The sequence below is a fragment of the Hyla sarda genome, chromosome 3 (genome assembly GCF_029499605.1).
Source record: "Hyla sarda isolate aHylSar1 chromosome 3, aHylSar1.hap1, whole genome shotgun sequence".
In the NCBI taxonomy this organism is placed as follows: Eukaryota; Metazoa; Chordata; class Amphibia; order Anura; family Hylidae; genus Hyla; species Hyla sarda.
Genome location: NC_079191.1, coordinates 161,201,820 through 161,220,408, shown reverse-complemented (window position 1 = coordinate 161,220,408; position 18,589 = coordinate 161,201,820). Strand labels below are relative to the sequence as shown.

The following is an 18,589-nucleotide window of genomic DNA, read 5'->3' as shown; positions in this document are numbered from 1 at the left end:
TGCTGAGGGCTGCCTAAGGCAATCTTCAACAATCACTTAGCTAGGAAAGCCCAAAGAGCAGAGGTAAGGCCCTGGGCTTCCCTAGCAACCCATCATCACCCTGTGAATACATAGCATGGGGGGGGGGGAAGGACCACTAGACACCAGGGAATAGTCATATTCAATGTTTAAATGCCGTGATCGGTCATCTGCCAATGTCTGTCACTACCAAACAGATGTCAAATGCTGATAGCAGCTGGCATCTGTCGGTTATGACGCGGACTTGACCTGTGGGCCCACGTCATGTCCGATCACCCAACCCATGACATACATGTATGTCATGGTCAGGAAGGGGTTAAAGGGGGTTGTCCAGTATTAGAAAAACACTTTTTAAGCAATAACATCACTACTCCTGTCCACAAGTTGTGTGTAGTTCTGCAGCTCAGTCCCATTCACTTCAGTGAAGCTGAGCTGCAATACTTCATACAACCTGTGGACAGGAGTGGTGCTATTTTTGAAAAAAAAAAAAAAAAGAAAAAAGAAGCAGCAGCAGCAGTCTTTTTCTTATACTAGACAATTCCTTTACCATCGTCTATGGTGTGGTGATGTTTATCAATTTTTTAAAAGGGTTTGTATACTGACAATATGTACTTTAACTGCATTTTCTTCATCAAGGTCTATATGACATTCATTCTGCATAATCTAGACGTTTACTCTGCTATGAACTTTTCTATTTTCTCTACCCAACCATCCAGATCTTATTGTTATACAGTATCACACCATAGATAGATTTTTAGAGTTGCTGACTAAGTAAAGTGAACATGTCATATATATTAAATCTGTTTTCTTTGTATTTAGTGAAAAACTCAAAAAATAAAATTGTACCGGTTTGTACCTTATTTGTAAAATTGTATTAATAAATAACCCCTTGAGCTGTTTGTGCCTGTCAAGTTGCCAAAAAGTACATTCTGTTCTGTGTTGTAAATTCTTTACAAACCTGTAATTATAGTAGTCAGTCAGACTTTCCAGAGCCATGAATGGCAAACCTGCATCCATTATACCCATATTGTAGGCAAGTTTGTCTTTTTCATGAACTATTCATTTTAAACATTCTGCAACTATATTTAGGGCTGCAGGGATTTCAACTACACCTAGTTCCTTTGATATGAGGACTCCATTGGTCAATGTGTGTATACCATGTACAGTGACCTCACTGTTTACTACCCCTGCAGTGTGAGATAACTCTGCATATTATATTTTTTGCTATATAGTCATGTTTTATACTATTTACCTTCATTATTTATTTATTTTTTTATTCCTTTGTACAGAATTGTTAGATTGGTGCTCTACTAGTACAGCCTGCACGAGGCAGGTTGTACTAGTAGAATTGTTCAAGTGTCAAGCACTTCAGTAAGAAGATTAAAACTTTCAACTTTATTAAACCCACATTAAAACCTTTACATGTCTCTTTCTTCAATTGTCCTTTCTAGTTTGTCCCTCTCTATGGTGTTGTCTTTTGTACTCTCCTTTTTTTTAAGTGACATGATCGTGGTCATTGTCCCCTTTTCCTGACTTGCTCTATTTTATAGTCTAGCCTATAGCGGTAGGTACCCTGTGTACCTGGCTCATTTACCTTGCATTTTACTGGATGATCCTGCTGCTTGCTCTCTTTATTCCTCTATGTACTATCCATTTTTTACTTGTTACACTCTTTACTTACAATAAATCAGTTGTTGTACTTGTTGTCCCTTTAGGCCTCCCCTGTTATATGTCTTTGCTACCTTTGATTTGTTTGGTATGCTGTTATTGAACTACTTTCAATAAAACGATTGTTGAATTGGAAAAAAAAAAAAAAAACTTTACATGTCGAGCATAATGGAAAAAACCTGTTTCGAGTCGCGCAATGCTCTTAAGTCATGACAACGAGCTTATGGGCTGAAACTAAATCTAAACATTAACACAGTTTGATTGTTGAACATTAAAGTAAGAATTTTAAAAATAAAAAGTTCACTTTTGTGTCACTGAACTTAATAACAGATTTTCTACATTGAAAAAATATCATACCCCATCCAAAGCAAATACGCAAATGGCATAGACCATCCCGATCAAAGACAAACCAATAAGGCTGCAAAGAAATATCAGTGCATCCCTGTATAGCTTGTAGTTAACTGGTTTAGGATATAAAATGGACCGTACCAGGTCTCCTTTTGCTGTATTGAAACCTAAAAGTAAAAAAGGGAAAGAAATAAGTAAGGAGGAAACCATAATGATGATACCTTATTTTGTTCTATTAGTATCACTATAAAAAGGTCATAACATGATTTGTTTGGGATAGGGTTCATAAACCCCACATTTCATTGTGTGTTTGAGGCTCCACTCTGATCCTGTTTTGACAGAGGATGCAGAACTAATATATATATATATATATATATATATATATATATATATATATATATATATATCTATAGTTATATATGTCAGAGACCACAACGGTACCCTGATAGGACCCCAGTTTTGAAATAATGAATCTGTTGAATGTTGTCATTGTTCAAGATTTTTATATACTCATAACATGGAGTTCGGGGACTACTCCGTGCAGAATCTGTCGCTTATGTAAACATGTAATAAGGACAGGGAGTGAAATGATAAGCTTGCCAAAATTCCTGAGTGCTCCAATGACAGTGGTACCTCTACTGCTCTATTTATAGTGAGTGCCTGGCATGCTACCCATGTATTCCAGTTGTGGTCCATGCTAGGGGTTGATGTTTAAAGTGTCCCTGTCATTTAACAAAACATTATACATATCACAGAGTCATGTCAGAAGTTTTGATTGGTTGGGGTCTGAGTTTTCAGACCCCCACTGATCATTAGAATGAGTGGGGAGAAGCGTGCAGCTGTGCACTTCACTCGCCAGCTTGCTGCAATCTTCCTCCAGTTGCACTAGACAGGCTCTATTAAAAGTCTATGGAGCTTGTCTAGTGCAACGGGAAAGTGAATATAGCAGACCATGACCAATCAAAATGAACACTCAGGCCCCAACTGATCAAAACTTTTCACATGGACACTTTAAACCTCAACACCTGGCATGAAATCCATGGGTATCCATGGATCCATGGATACCCAACACTAATGTTAAAATAGAGCATTGGAGGAGCTATTGCTTGTTTGCCATAATTCTATACCTGGAAGCAGTATAGCTAGTTCACCACAGCACTCAGGAGTTGACCACACACATTACTCAGATGTTTCTATGTTTTTCTACAGCTGATTCAATAGCATTTCCCTTTTGGTTAGCATGGGATGCATCATGAAATAAAAAGTCAGAGGATGTACTTAGATAGTCTAATGGTAAGAAAAAAAAATTTTAAGCAGTTGGCAGCACATTTTACTCCCTATTTCAATAGATCAAATATCTAAAAGGTCATAATTAAAAATTATAATATTACCTGTTCTCAATACAACAGCTTTCACATAGTCTGAAGACTTAGTTTGAATGACTTGAGTCCCACAGAATAGTATATGCCTCTTATAGTCATGTACACTGTGAACCTTCCATGGCTCAGTGTTGTCTGTATTTGCCAGAGGAGTCTTTGTTACTGGTATACTTTCACCTTAAACAGTAAAAGGAACAGGTCTAAAGTAAACAATGGTAATTTCACATATACATGTGTTCTAACTGTGGGTTTTGAAGAACAAATCCATTATCTGTAACAAAATAATAGATTAACATAGTGGACACGTGAGAACATAGACCTCAAAAAGGGTAAATAAATATATAATCTGGCATCCAACTCCCAGCACTCCCACTAACCAGCTGTTTAAAAGGCCATACCACTCATACCTCTTCATTGTTTCATGGTTGTTCATCCTTGTAATTGTCATACTATTAGTAGTGATGGTGCAAGTAATTGCAGCTTTGCTCCATTCAAGTGAATGAGGAAATGAAGCAATTCCTTGCGTTGTCTATAGTAATAATAATGTGACTGCAGGGAGCAGCACAAGTGAACTTTGAAGAGGCTGTGGTGCTCGCACATTCTATCCATGTTGATTTAATATTGATGGTTTGTTTTCTTTTGCCATGATTAGGTGGACATAATGTGTGACCAACCATGGACACTCTTGTACACTTAAAGTTGTCCCTAACCTCTAAGGAGTGGACCTCAGTTCATCCAGAGGACCTGCATCCCACAGTGTGCATTGCAGTGTAAGTCTAGGAGTTTTCACCCTTTAGGCAAGAGACTTTACTGCTTAAAGATAACACTAGCTCAGAGAGTTGCTGGGGCCACATTCTTCAATTCCATACATCCCAAGGGTTCTCCATTTCTCCAGGCATCAACAGCCAGTTATAACATTTTTGTATTTTAAGGACTGTACCTCCATTTTGACGAGAGAGGTTATCATCTAGTCAAGAAACTTTATACCATTTCTCGAATTGTGTCTGGCTTATTTTCATCTCCTCTACCATCAAGGGCAACCCACACAACATCTAGTCAGACACTAGACAAAGGTGTGCCCCAGGGAAACCCTTTCCTACACTACCATCTCTGCAGCCCTTTAAGACTGCACTGATCATGCTGTAAAGACAATGACAGTGGCTGCAAATCTATGGCAGGTTTTGGAACTGTAGAATATGTGTTTTCGCAACTGGTGCCACCCATGGCCATTACAATTGAATACCATAAACAAAACCCATTGTCTTGAAGATATGCTTACAATAGATGTGTATTAAAGGGGGATATGAGGCATTTAAAGGCTTACTCTGGTGGAAAACTGGTGCCAGAAAGTTAAGATTTGTAAATTACTTCTAATAAAAAAAAGCTTAATCCTTCCAGAACTTATTAGCGGCTGTATACTACAGAGGAAATTCTTTTCTTTTTGGATTTCTTTTCTGTCATGACCACAGTACTCTCTGCTGATACCTCTTTCCATGTCAGGAACTGTACAGAGCAGGAGAAAATCCACATAGCAAACATATGCTGCTCCGGACAGTTCCTAAAATGGACAGAGGTGTCAGCAGAGAGCACTTGGGTCATGACAGAAAAGAAATCCCTAAAGAAAAAGAATTTCCTCTGTAGTATACAGCTGCTAATAAGTACTGGAAGGATTACGATTTTTAACAGAAGTAATTTACAAATCTGTTTAACTTTCGCATCAGTTGATTAAAAAAAAAAAAAAAAAAAGTTTTCAACCGGAGTACTCCTTTAAATGTCTATGGTATGCAGTCTTCAGAAACACTAGATACATGTACAGAAAAAGAGGAATTATCCATCAAGCCAGAGACATGAAAAACCCCCAATATAAACTGACTGTATCGAACTGGATGTACACAGCTCAATTTTATTACAAAAAATATTACCTGTAAGCATGCTTTCATTGACTATACATGTCCCACTGATAAGCACTGCATCACAAGGGAGAAGTGAATTTCTTTCAACCACGATTACATCACCAGGAGCCAAGTTTGAGGATTCTTCATAGAAGACACCTGTAAGGATTTTAAAGTCAATATATTAGAAATACACAACCAGAGGCAAAACATATAACATATATACTCCCACTTTCATGAAAATCTTAAAAGCAGACAAAACCTTGCATAGTTGGCAGTGCCTGCAGATCTAATGCAGTGGGGCAAACAAGTATTTAGTCAGCCACCAATTGTGCAAGTTCTCCCACTTGAGAAGATGAGAGAGGCCTGTCATTTTCATCATAGGTATACCTATATTATGAGAGACAATGAGAAAAAAAAATCCATGAAGTTCCATTGTCTGGTTTTTAAAGAATTTTTTTTGCAAATTATTGTGGAAAATAAGTATTTGGTCACCTACAAACAAGCAAGATTTCTGGTTCTCACAGACCTGTAACAACTTCTTTAAGAGTCTCATCTGTCCTCCACTCGTTACCTGTATCAATGGAACCTGTTTGAACTAGTTATCAGTATAAAAGACACTTGTCCACAACCTCAAATAGTCACACTCCAAACTCCACTATGGCCATGACCAAAGAGCTGTTGAAGGACACCAGAAACAATATTGTAGACCTGCACCAGGTTGGGAAGACTGAATCTGCAATAGGCAAGCAGCTTGGTGTGAAGAAATCAACTGTGGGAGTAATTATTAAGACATACAAGACCACTGATAATCTCCCTCCACCTGGGGCTCCACGCAAGATCTCACACCGTTGTGTCAAAATGATCACAAGAACGGGGAGCAAAAATCCCAGAACCACACGGGTGGGCCTAGTGAATGACCTGCAGAGAGCTGGGACCAAAGTAACAAAGTCTACATCAGTAACACACTACGCCGCCAGGGACTCAAATCATGCAGTGTCAGACGTGTCCCCCTGCTTTAGCCAGTACATGTTCGGGCCCATCTGAAGTTTGCTAGAGAGCATTTGGATGATCCAGAAGAGGATTGGGAGAAAGTCATATGGTCAGATGAAATCAAAGTAGAACTTTTTGGTAAAAACTCAACTCGTCATGTTTGGAGGAGAAAGAATGCTGAGTTGCATCCAAAGAACACCATACCTACTGTGAAGCATGAGGGGGGTGGAAATATCATGCTTTCTGGCATTTTTTTCTGCTAAGGGACCAGGACGACTGATCCGTGTAAAGGAAAGAATGATTGGGGCCAAGTATTGTGAGATTTAGAGTGAAAACTTCCTTCCATCAATAAGGGCATTGAAGATGAAACGTGGCTGGGACTTTCAGAATGACAATGATCCCAAAAACACCGTCTGGGCAATGAAGGAGTGGCTTTGCAAGAAGCATTTCAAGGTCCTGGAGTGGCATAGCCAGTCTCCAGATCTCAATCCCATATAAAAACTTTGGAGGGAGTTGAAAGTCCCTGTTGCCCAGTGACAGCCCCAAAACATCACTGCTCTAGAGGAGATCTGCATGGAGGAATGGGCCAAAATAGCAGCAAGTGTGTTAAAACTTTGTGAAGACTTACAGAAAATGTTTGACCTCTGTCATTGCCAACAAAGGGTATATATAAAAACCTTCTGTTATTGACCAAATACTTATTTTCCACCATAATTTGCAAATAAATTATTAAAAAATTAGTGAATGTGATTTTATGGATTTTTTTTCTCATTATGTTATGAGGTATACCTATGATGTAACTTACAAACCTCATCTTTTTAAGTGGGAGAACTTGCACAACTGGTGGCTGACTAAATACTTTTTTGCCCAACTGTATGTATGATAATTTTACAATTGTCCACCGCCATCTAAACAGGTGTCAGGCACTTAAGACTGCAACATGCTGTGCCATCGAAGTGCCTAGGTTCACTCTCTTAACTGGAATATAATACACTCTTGGTTAATGTTCACATCTATGGTGAAGATAGCTTTGCAAAATCTTCAGAAAACTCCCTCCTATGAGTCCAGAAGGAATTTGGAAAGACTTTAATGGATAGATAATGTTAAAGATGTTTGTTCTACCAGCAAAGATTTTTTTTTTCTATAACTTAATTTTATCATCTAAAACTGGGGCAAATGAATGTCAGATCATCCTCTGTATTTTTGAGACATTTATCATGAGTCTTATTTACAATTTCAGCACTTATTTGGAAATCTGGTTAATTGCCTTAAATGGGTTATCCAGGAGGAGTAAAAGCAATACCTTGCTCCACTTCTAGCGCTCCACTTCTGTAACATTGTGCAGCCTTTGGTCTTCACATGCAGGTGCGTTTTTACCAACATTAAATCACAATTACCCAATATGCTCAAAAGAGCCCGGGGAACAAAAACCCCTCTTTATATCTCAGCTCCCCTAAAACTCAACTTTTATTGAGATAAATGTAAAATTAAACCATGGTTTGTCCACACTACTGACAACAAAATGAAGGCCTTGTAGGGCTCACCACATGAACGTGGAAAACTCTCCTCCTATAATGTAAATTTTTGGAGACCAATACACATTGAAAAACACTAAACTAGCCCCCCCTTTACACGTTTTGGTGATTCATCACCGTGATCGGAAGGTATTGAGGCAAGCAAGCCTCAAAATGTGTCACATGCTGCATGTGACACAATTTGTGACAGTCTGTGCCCAAAAAAATCTGAAGCTTCTCAGAATCCTCCAATCTTCCCAGAAAACCCAGAAAAAGTGGTGTGACCGCCGGGAAAAAAAAATACCAGTCAGGGAAAAAAATATATATACATTTTATGAATGTATACATATCCTATACAAGACTTAAACGTGGTAGACCACATTTTATCATGTTTGAAACTTTAAAGTATATTTCTACAAACCAAAATACAAAATACAGGGTTTAGAAGGACTATCCTGTCCATTATAATCTGGATTAAACAAAAAAAAAATAATAACTTGGAACTGTTCAAGTCTGTGATGTTTCTGGCACCACTAAAAATCAAACAGATCAACTAGTTACTGTCCACACTTTGAACACAAAAAGATCTTCTCAAGTTTACATCCATTAATTTAAAGGGGAAAAAATGTAATCTATAAATAAACTTCCTGTTCCATAATCACTGAGGCCTCTCCAAATGCTCTATATATGTTGTTTATTCAGAATCAGGCAGTTTCCAAATCATTACCCAGAGGGGTTATATCTAGTTATTATTTAATCCAGCAATTGTTGATGAGAGACCCCAATGATTTTGACACACAGGTAAGGGTGGGTTCATATTGAGTTTTTGTCTCCATTTTACTGTTTTTGGTACAGTGCCTTTAATTTTGTTGTATATGTGTAGTTAACTATGCTACTGAGCTGAAGTCCATTCTTACATGTAAGTCAGTGGGAAACACCTTCTGCTGTGTGGCATACAGGTTTCTAGAACTACGCTCTTACACAACTTGAATCCTGTTTCGTGTTACAAAAGACATTATTCAATTTTAAAATTCAAAAATTCAATTTTTGTAAAAGTGGGTTAGTGGTGAAGAAAAGCAAAAAAAAAAAAAAACACAGCTTGTGCAGAACTTTGTGGTGATCTGTCTTTTTTGAGGGTAAAAAGATGGGACCAAAAATGTGAGAAGATAAAAAGGGAATCTGACATTAGCGTCACCCACACTAACCTGTTAGTACAGGCGACAATGAAAACACCCTTCTTTATCTTTCTTTATTCTGTTCTCCATTCCTGAGACATGCCCAAAAATTTAATTGTTTAAATTAAATGATTTGATGCGCTCAGGCCATTCCCTAGCCCGAGGTGCACTAGTATGGCCTTCCCGTTTCTTCCTAGTAAACACCTTCATAAATATTTATTTCCCTACCTCTGGGAGAACAGAAGACATGTCCACAGCACAGGTCAGGTGAAGAACCAGCTACAGTCTTCCCTGTAAACGTCACTGATGTGCTGACTCCCAATTGGTGCTAACAATCCAATTTCCCTATATCAGACACACACATTACCAGAAAGCCAAAGAACCAGTATGTTATGGAGTATGAAGAGAAACTAGAGTGCCTGAAGAAAATCCATACAACCAAAAAGGGAGAACATACACACTCTATGGGAGAGATTTATCAAAACCTGTCCAGAGGAAAAGTTTCTGAGCTGCCCATAGCAACCAATCAGATCGCTTCTTTCATTTTTGAAAAGGCCTCTGAAAAATAAAAGAAGAGATCTGATTGGTTGCTATGGGCAACTCAGCAACTTTTCCTCCCGACAGGTTTTGTTGAATCTCCCGCAAAGTATTGTAGGAAGTCACAGAAATTTTCATTGTGGACTTATTAACCTATATTTACATGAACCTAAAAATGGCATTTAAATGTATGTTTTTCACAGTAGTGAACTGCATGACATTTGTCATCTGTGCGTAATGCAAACAAATGTTGGTTTACCCACAGAATCACCCTATGGAACACAGCTAATGTGATGTTTGCTTAGAATAATATTGTTGTTCATCCCACATTCAGATGGTTATTTAAATCTTCATACAAAACTCTACCAATGGTGACAATGCTCCTCTGCTTCACCACAGCACCTTGTAATATTGGTCAATGCAAAACAGACAGATGGCTTGCTTTCCTGACATGTATAGGATGTACCGGTACATTGGGCAGTATTATAACAGCAGGGCATTCAGGTGACTTCTTTATTATTTTTAATGTACTTCTAGTTATCAAGTATTTACAGATGCTGCATTGACCACTTCTGCTTACCTTAGTCTTGTTTCACATTTTTTTTCTATGCGTAGATATACACTATTATACATCAGTACAAAGACTAAGATCGTCCTGACACAAAAAGTACCGGCACAATTACACAAGTCAGGACACCATTTTAGTTCAACGTGATCGTCCTGCTTTTCTAAAGTGGTGAGCTGGGGTGTTGCAATAGTGTAGCAGGGTCTGGTGGTATTACCCTCTGGGTTAAGGTGTTATTAACCCCTGATTATTCGTGACGCCAGGATGGGTTATTCCGGTATGGTAACCGCCGTCAACCAACCCAATAACGGTCTTCAATAAAGGAATGTCCACAGTAGGAATTATGCAAGAACTGGAACTTTTACTTGTAATTCTTAAGAAACAGTCTTTACAGTTATGCAGTTTCTCTAGAGGCAACCGGGATGCAGGATACCTCACAGGCTTGCTGGGACTTGTAGTATTGAGAATATCTATGCAGGCCACTGTGCTACTAACATTATTCTTGAGTTGAGTAATAGTCACTAGAATTGTAGATAGAGCTTGATAACTCACATTTTGAAGTGGCTGCAGGTTCTTTAGGCTTTTGGCCTAGATGAGATAAATTTAGATAGTACAGGTATTGTGCTTGGCTGAAATCCAGGAGATTAGAGAGAGAGAGAGTTTAGAGACTACAGCCCCTTATATACTAAGGAGGCTGGACTAAAGCCCATTGGTTGCAAAGCCTGTGGGTCCTGTACCCAAGGAACTCTGGGTATGTCACATGACAGTGCTTCACATGACTTACTTCTGTACACATTTGTACAAACTTTATACATATTGGCAATGCATACAAAATATATACAATGTATTTATATGAGACAATAGAAGGTGAGCAAAAGGGTGAGCCCTGCAGGAGAGCCACATGGACTGCAGGGACTCTTCCTGAGGGGACTTAGGGAGGGTACAGGACCATGTCCTGTACCGGGACACCTCACTAACATCTGGCATTCAGTAAGCTATGTGTATGGCCAGACAAAGGCAGGTGTATTTTGGTGCAGAATAAATGTATATTCTGTTTCAAAATACACATGTAATATGCAGTGTATGCACTGACCCCAAACACAGCAAGTGCTGTGCAATGGGACTGGCTTTAAAAGCACGGCAATAGTAGGGAAGATAAGTACAGTATATTGTATTTTTATGTTTCTGTCATAGGCTGAGAACATCAACTATAACTATAATAAAATAACAGGTTAAAAGGGTACTCTGAATTGGTTAAGGACCCAGAACATACCGGTATGTCCTGAATCCGCTCCTGTTCTATAACGCGGGGCCACAGGGTGGTCCCGCATCATAGTGGGTTGGGCCCAGCCTCTAACAATGGCCGAGACCCGTGGCTAATAGCGCGTAGCACAGATCGCGGTGCCGCGCGCTATTAACCCTTGAGACGTGGCTTTCAAAGTTGAACGCCGCGTCTAAAGTGAAAGTAAATCGTTGCCGGTTAGCTCAGAGGGCTGTTCACAGCTGTAAGACACGAGGAGGGTCTCCTACCTTGCCTCCTGGTGTCCGATCGCCGAATGACTGCTCAGTGCCTGAGATCCAGGCATGAGCAATCAAGCGGCAGAATCATTGATCAATGGTTTCCTATGAGAAACCATTGAACAATGTAAAAGATCAGTGTGTGCAGTGTTATAGCCCCCTATGGGAGCTAGAACATTGCAAAAAAAAATATATATATATAAAATAGTGTATTTTTGGTCACTTTTTATATCATGAATAAAAAGCGATTAAAAAGTCTGAGCCCTCATACCGCCCCATAGGCGGAAAAATAAAAAAGTTATAGGGGTCAGAAGATGACAATTTTAAACGTATAAATATTCCTGCATGTAGTTGTGATTTTTTTCCCACACGTACGATAATCAAACCTACATAGGTAGGGTATCATTTTAATCGCATGGACCTAGAGAATATAGATAAGGTGTAATTTCTACCAAAAAATGTACTGTGTAGAAACGGAAGCCCCCAAAAGTTACAAAATGGCGTTTTTTAAAAATTTTGTCTCACAATGATTTTTTTTTCCCGTTTCGCCATAGATTTTTGGGTAAAATGACTGATGTCATTACAAAGTAGAATTGGTGGCGCAAAAAATAAGCCATCATATGGCTTTTTAGGTGCAAAATTGAAAGAGTTAGGATTTTTTAAAAGGTAAGGAGGAAAAAACGAAAATGCAAAAACGGAAAAACCCCGTGTCCTTAAGGGGTTAAAGGGAAGCCATTATCAGTTGTTTGCTGACTAGTTACAGAGACCCAGATTACAGGCATGCAGGCCTTTATATGATATTGCTTTTTTCTACAGGACACTAAGCACCGTACATAAGCCCTGTTTATACTTTATGTGCGCTGAGTAGTCCTAGATATTTCGGAGTTGTTGCTCCTTCCACCTTTTGCCCTCAGATTTCTGTCTATACTGTATATATAAATGGAGAGCTGTCTATCAACAGTGGAGAGCGGCTCTGCACTTTTTATAATTTATATTAAGTAAGAACGTCCGCATCAAAATAAAAAAAGAATAAAAATTAGTAATCAGCATTTCTGTGACCTATTTGAGGGCAGCAAAAACCTAATAACACAGTCACTTTAATGGGAAACTATTGTTTATTTTTCACATAGACCAATCGTATATGCAAACATCAGAAACTTTGTTTTAAATGTTATTTTTTAGAAACCTTTGTAATATGACATTGGAGCTTTATGTGGGTGAAGGGGATGTGGAAAAGATGTGAAAGGTTGGATCCACATTAGCATAATAGACGCGTTTTGGATTCTGTATTATAGTAACAAATTCTGGCCTAACTGCAAGTCTAATGACCCGTTCTGACCGTATAATTTAATAGAATGAGTGCAACACTGACACTTGAAACAACACTGTTACGGGGTTCTCTACTATGCACTCCTTGGTTCTCCCATGCATATATTTTGTCTTACAAAAGAACATATTGGATTCACATGTACAGCATCTTGTGCTTATTTTAAAGTGCAGGGTTTAAAGTTGCAGATTTTAATGAAAACTAAATGACTGAATGCGGCTTTAAAATGTGCGCATCAAGTATGAACAGGAGACTGTATGTGTAAATAGACCCTTAGGGTTTATTCACATGTACAGTATCCTGCGCAGGATTTGATGCACAGGATTTGAAGCCGGAATCAGTCACTTAGTTTCCATTGAAATCTGTAGCATAAAATCCTGCACATCAAATCTGATATTGCACGTGGGAATACACCATTAAAATGTATTTAGTACATACAGTATATACATCAAATAGAAAACCCCAACACCTGAGGACATGTATCCCGTCTACTGAAAACTCACCTTTGTCTTTTCCATATACAGAAACCTTGATGTTATTATGAGATTCAACTAGTCTGTGCAGTTTAACTGATTGCTGTAAATTGGGGGAAGCAGATGTGTGTAAAGTGTTAGAACAGCAAAGTAAGGTTGATCAAGCATTACATTGTATTATTAGGGAATGGTAACGAAAATATATATTCATTATTATGTGGTCTATTAAGGAACCTTGGGACCTTGACAAATGAGCCATACAAACAAAATAAATAAGTTGTTTCTGCATCCACTGTTCTGCTTACATATAAAATTCATTCATTAGCACACATCAGCACAAATGGAGATTATACTATGGGAAGCAGTCATCTTGCTTCACAACAGGCACTGAGTCATTGTGAAGATAAAATCATATAAAAGATTAGGGTTAGTCTGCACAAAAACCTTGTTGGCCTCGATTGCTTTGCCATTTCCGCTGTCATCAGTGGCGTGGCTATATGGGGCACAGAAACTAAAGTCACACCTTAACACTGGCGCCAACTAAATCCCAAAGACACCTATACCACATACAAGCACAGCAGAGCTACTTATTGTAAGTGAAGGATGGGGTGTGGGAAAATATAGGAGTGTGTCCCAGGAGCCATAACCAAACAGATTATGTTCAATTCCTTGCAAAACTTGAAATGAAATGTTCGTGATGGCAACTGAAAGTCACAAAATACACAATGTTTCACTTTCTGTAGTAATATCCCAGCAAATAAAAACATACCTGTCTTAATGTGTACACAGACAGGCCTATGCAAATCACAGACATGATTATTATGGCCACAGAATATTCAATGTATTCCTCAGCAAACCATAGGCAAACACTGAACAGCTGGAACACATAGAAAGGACTCAGCACCTAAGAAAAGAAAAGCAAAATAAATATACAAATACTACAAAATATCTTTTGTACAATGAGACTTAAAAGGGGTTGTCCAAGCAGGGAGTTGTGGCCCTGGCTACATTTATACCAAAAAATAAATAAATTGTATACTTACCTATCCACTGCCGCCAGTTTCCCAAGTGCTCAGTTTCTGCCTTGATCCTCTTCTTCACTACTTTTAGTAACTTTCCATGCAGACAGAAAATGGTTGCTTAGAAGTCGATCTCTATGCTGTCCCTGCTAAACTGGCAATTCCTGTCCACACAGCACATCAACATAAGAAGTAAAAGCAAGGACCAAGGCAGAGACTGAGCACTCTGGAAACCAGCAGCAGTAGGGGAGTGGGCTGGGGAAATATACCGCTTTGCTATTTTCAATGTAGCCCGGACCACACAGAAAATAACAACCCTTTTAGAGTCTGGCACTATCTACTGTGACACCAAATTGGTTATCCTATATAGAAAATACAGCAGGATCCTGCAGAAAAATTGGCATTCAAGGAAAATACCGTATTTAATAAAAAATAATGCTACAAATGAGATATGCAGATAATTTACGTGGCCTTGGCCGATTCTAATAGGCTATCAGTATCCATCAAAATCAGATTGGTGGTGTTTCAGCTCCTAACATTCCCACTGAACAGTTGACTTAAGGGCCTATGGACATGCTCTATGCTTTGGTAACCACACACAGCACCATACATTTTATAGTGACTGCACACTTACAATTAATCTACAATGCTGGCCTCCCATTGGCTTCAGGTGTTATGAAGAGAGAGCAGGAGGCTCCGTCTCCACATTCATAGTTATGAGTAGCCAGTAGAGAGGACAATGGATGCTTGGTATACCTATTTACAAACTGAATTGAGATCTCGACTATAAATCGCTTTCCAATAAAATTTACAGGTACTATAATTCAAAAGATACCAACCAGTATGACTGCTATCTATGTAAGCAGAACAAATATTACATCCAGACTAGCTTCTGATCTACGTATATGTACCAGTTGTTAAATTTGGGTGGAAATGAGTCAGTAAGACAAATGTCAGCTTCTGAATCCAGAAACTATAAATCTATAAATCTAGTCATAACCATGCCCATCATTTGATGAGAAAACGAAACTACTGACTCCTGTAATTGTAGAGGGTGTTGGTGTGAGATGAGTCTAGCAACTGTATTTTTTTATGGTCATTTCTGCTTATGTTTCAGAAGAAAATCAGAATGTTAGCTACCTTAAGGTAATCTCCACCTTTTACTACCATGTCATTTTAGGTGAAAAATGTTGTACCAATTTTGTAATTTGTTGCTGCTACAAGAACGTCATGTAGATCATCAGAGCTAGGCAACAGGTTACAGATTACGACAGTCAAACCCCAGTTAATTTATACTCTCCCCCATTTTATTTAATGAGAGTCTTGTTGAAGAGAATAAAACCAGTTTTTCATACCTGGACCCAATTGCTTATTTTCCCAAGTTCTACAGACTTGGGTGGGGAACAATGCTCCTTAAAGGAATACTGTCGTGGAATATAACTTATCCCCTATCCGAAGGATAGGGAATAAGTTATTGATCATGGGGAGTCTGACCACTAGGACAACTACACCCCCCACCCCCCGCAATCTCCTGGAACGCAGGAGTCCGCAGGAAGTGCTGTGCCATCCCCAGCAGGAAGCCACGCCAGACACGCCCCTCCATGTATCTCTATGGGATACATGGAAGGGGGCGTTTCGGCCACCGAATCATGCAAGGACAGAACGCCCCCATCAAGTAGAATGCCACGGCTCAATACAGGAGATTGCGGGGGGTCCCTGCGGTCGGACCCCTGCAATCTATAACTTATCCATATCCTTTGGATAGGGGATAAGATATTCGACTACAATATTCCTTTAATTGGGGAGATTTATCAAAACCTGTGCAGAGGAAAAGTTGCCCAGTTGCCCATAGCAACCAATCAGATCGCTTCTTTCATTTTTAACAAGGCCTCTGCAAAATGAAAGTAGTGATCTGATTGGTTGCTATGGGCAACTGGTCCACTTTTCCTCTGCACAAATGTGATTACTCCCTCCAACATCCCTTTTCTCCTTCCTCATTTACTCCTGTCTGTTAGTCCCAAATGTAACTTGACTTCAATCATGTGTTCACATGGCAAATTTTGCTCATTGAAATTTCCCCTACTTCTTAATGCAAAAGCCACGACACAAAAGTAATTTGAAGCAGATTTCAAGCAGAATTTCAATGGGGCTGTGATTCCAGGCAGAATTTTAACATGAAAATTCTACTAGGAATCTGCTTCAAATGACACGTGTGCCATGGCTTTTCAGGAAACTCAGCCGCGTGGACATAGGCTATATAGCATACAGTACTAACTTGATGTTCTATTATAAGACCCTGTCAACTTAGGGCTAAATGCGTCACTAATATTTCTTTGTCATTGCATATTTGGTTTAAGAATAGCGTTTTTCCATATTTGCTACTATTCGGAAGAGGATTTTTTTTTATTACGGCATCTTTGCATTTTTGTAACCAGAGCATTTTACTTGTCATGCTTTATACTAACAAATAATTCAACCTAAATAGAACATAACAGTGAATAATGTAACCACAGAACATACAACAATATTAACCTATAATAATAATCTCAAAGTAGAACATTTCTTGAACATAAAAGGTTCATACTGTACACGTGTGATACTGTAGTTTATAACTGGTTTATAATGTAAGTTTAATACTTGAGCCAATAACACCTGATCCATCTAAATCTTCTAGGTCTGACATAACCCTTGATGTAATATATTCAGTAACACAAGTACAAGAATTCATCTGAAGCTGAAGCTTTTTCACTACGGAACATCGTGCAGGAAACACCCACCATAATTTAGGGTTTAGGCCTGACAAGTGTCTGCTCTTCATAATAATTATTACAGATTATCTTACCTCTTTAAATAGCAATTTCCATATTGGAACAATTCCAACATCTATTATGTTGGGCCCACAGATAAGCCTCCTGCAAAAACAGCATATTTTAGTGCGTGTTTCACTGTCAAATGCTGCTATAAAAAATTATGAACTCAAGTCTGTATTCTAATTTAATACATTTTTATCAAAAGGAAAGGAATTTTTCAAAATATTATCTGCATTCCTTTAATGTATCTCCTTGTACACCCTGTTGAGATACAATAGGCAAAAAAAAAAAAAGTCAATACTGTATATTAGACCCATTGCATTGTTCACGCTATCATTCCTTTTTTTTTTATTTATTTAATTTTTTATTTATTTATTTTTACACACAAGGTTTTTATAAACAGAAGAATCAAGACCATTGGGACATTTGTTTACTGATGGATTTAAATAAAATCTAAAAAATAAAGTTACAAACATAATGATAATGGGTTGTTCTACTCTTGTTGTAAAAAAAAAAATATTAAAAATCTGGAAAAGTTTATGGAAACCCCAGTGGAGCCCCTGACCATGTACTTTCTTCCAGAACAACCGGACTTAACCTCTTCTTTACCTGACATCCTGCTCCTCTTTTGGAAAACCATCCCCAAAATTATTGTGCATAGCTACACATGTGTAATCTTCTTCCAAGATTCTGAAATATAAAAAAATAAATTAATAAAAAAAAAGTGTGATACTGAAAAAGGTAAGATATGAATATAACATGCTTTCCATGCATAAAATGCTTTCCACATACCCAGACTTGGTAAACTGTTTCCTATAGTCATCCCATATGTAACGGATTTTCTGAACTTGAATGTATCGGACCTATAAAAATAAAAATAAATTCTTATCCCACCCACACTTCCTGTATTGTGTCCTAGCCATAAAACAGAGGCAATAGCTGTAGGGAAAATAGTGTTGTGGACAGGAGAGGAAACACAAATGGTAAGACGTATAGTGTATTATTCACTCAAAAAAATAAAAAAAAATTAACTAATGAATAGTACAAATATACATTTAATGTTATCTACATCATATAAAATAAATATGCAAATGATGGTGCCCATTTAAAGGGGTACTCCGGTGGGAAACTTTTTTTTTTTTTTTTAAATCAGCTGGTGCCAGAAAGTTAAAGGGTACCTCTCATCAAAAAAACTTTGATATATTATAGATTAATGTATGCAGAATAACTTTACAATTGCATGTTATTAAAAAAATATGCTTCTTTCTATTTAATTTTCCACTTTGAAGAAATGACCACTAGGGGTCTCCCTACCAGTCCTGGCAGCAAGCATTTCAGACTCATGCTGTAGTC

At 38.2% G+C, this 18,589-nt stretch overlaps 1 protein-coding gene across 1 annotated transcript in view; it reads right to left on the bottom strand.

Moving 5' to 3' along the window:
* ATP13A4 (ATPase 13A4) overlaps positions 1–18,589 on the bottom strand; it is a 130,570-nt gene that overhangs the window by 62,554 nt on the left and 49,427 nt on the right. Inside the window, exons 4-11 of the mRNA XM_056565395.1 lie at positions 18,029–18,099; positions 17,846–17,926; positions 17,269–17,338; positions 14,177–14,311; positions 13,438–13,510; positions 5,336–5,464; positions 3,426–3,590; positions 2,044–2,201 (exon numbers count right to left, since the gene is read on the bottom strand). Of these exons, the coding sequence (XP_056421370.1) occupies positions 2,044–2,201; positions 3,426–3,590; positions 5,336–5,464; positions 13,438–13,510; positions 14,177–14,311; positions 17,269–17,338; positions 17,846–17,926; positions 18,029–18,099 (882 nt within the window). The remainder of the gene's footprint in view (positions 1–2,043; positions 2,202–3,425; positions 3,591–5,335; positions 5,465–13,437; positions 13,511–14,176; positions 14,312–17,268; positions 17,339–17,845; positions 17,927–18,028; positions 18,100–18,589) is intronic.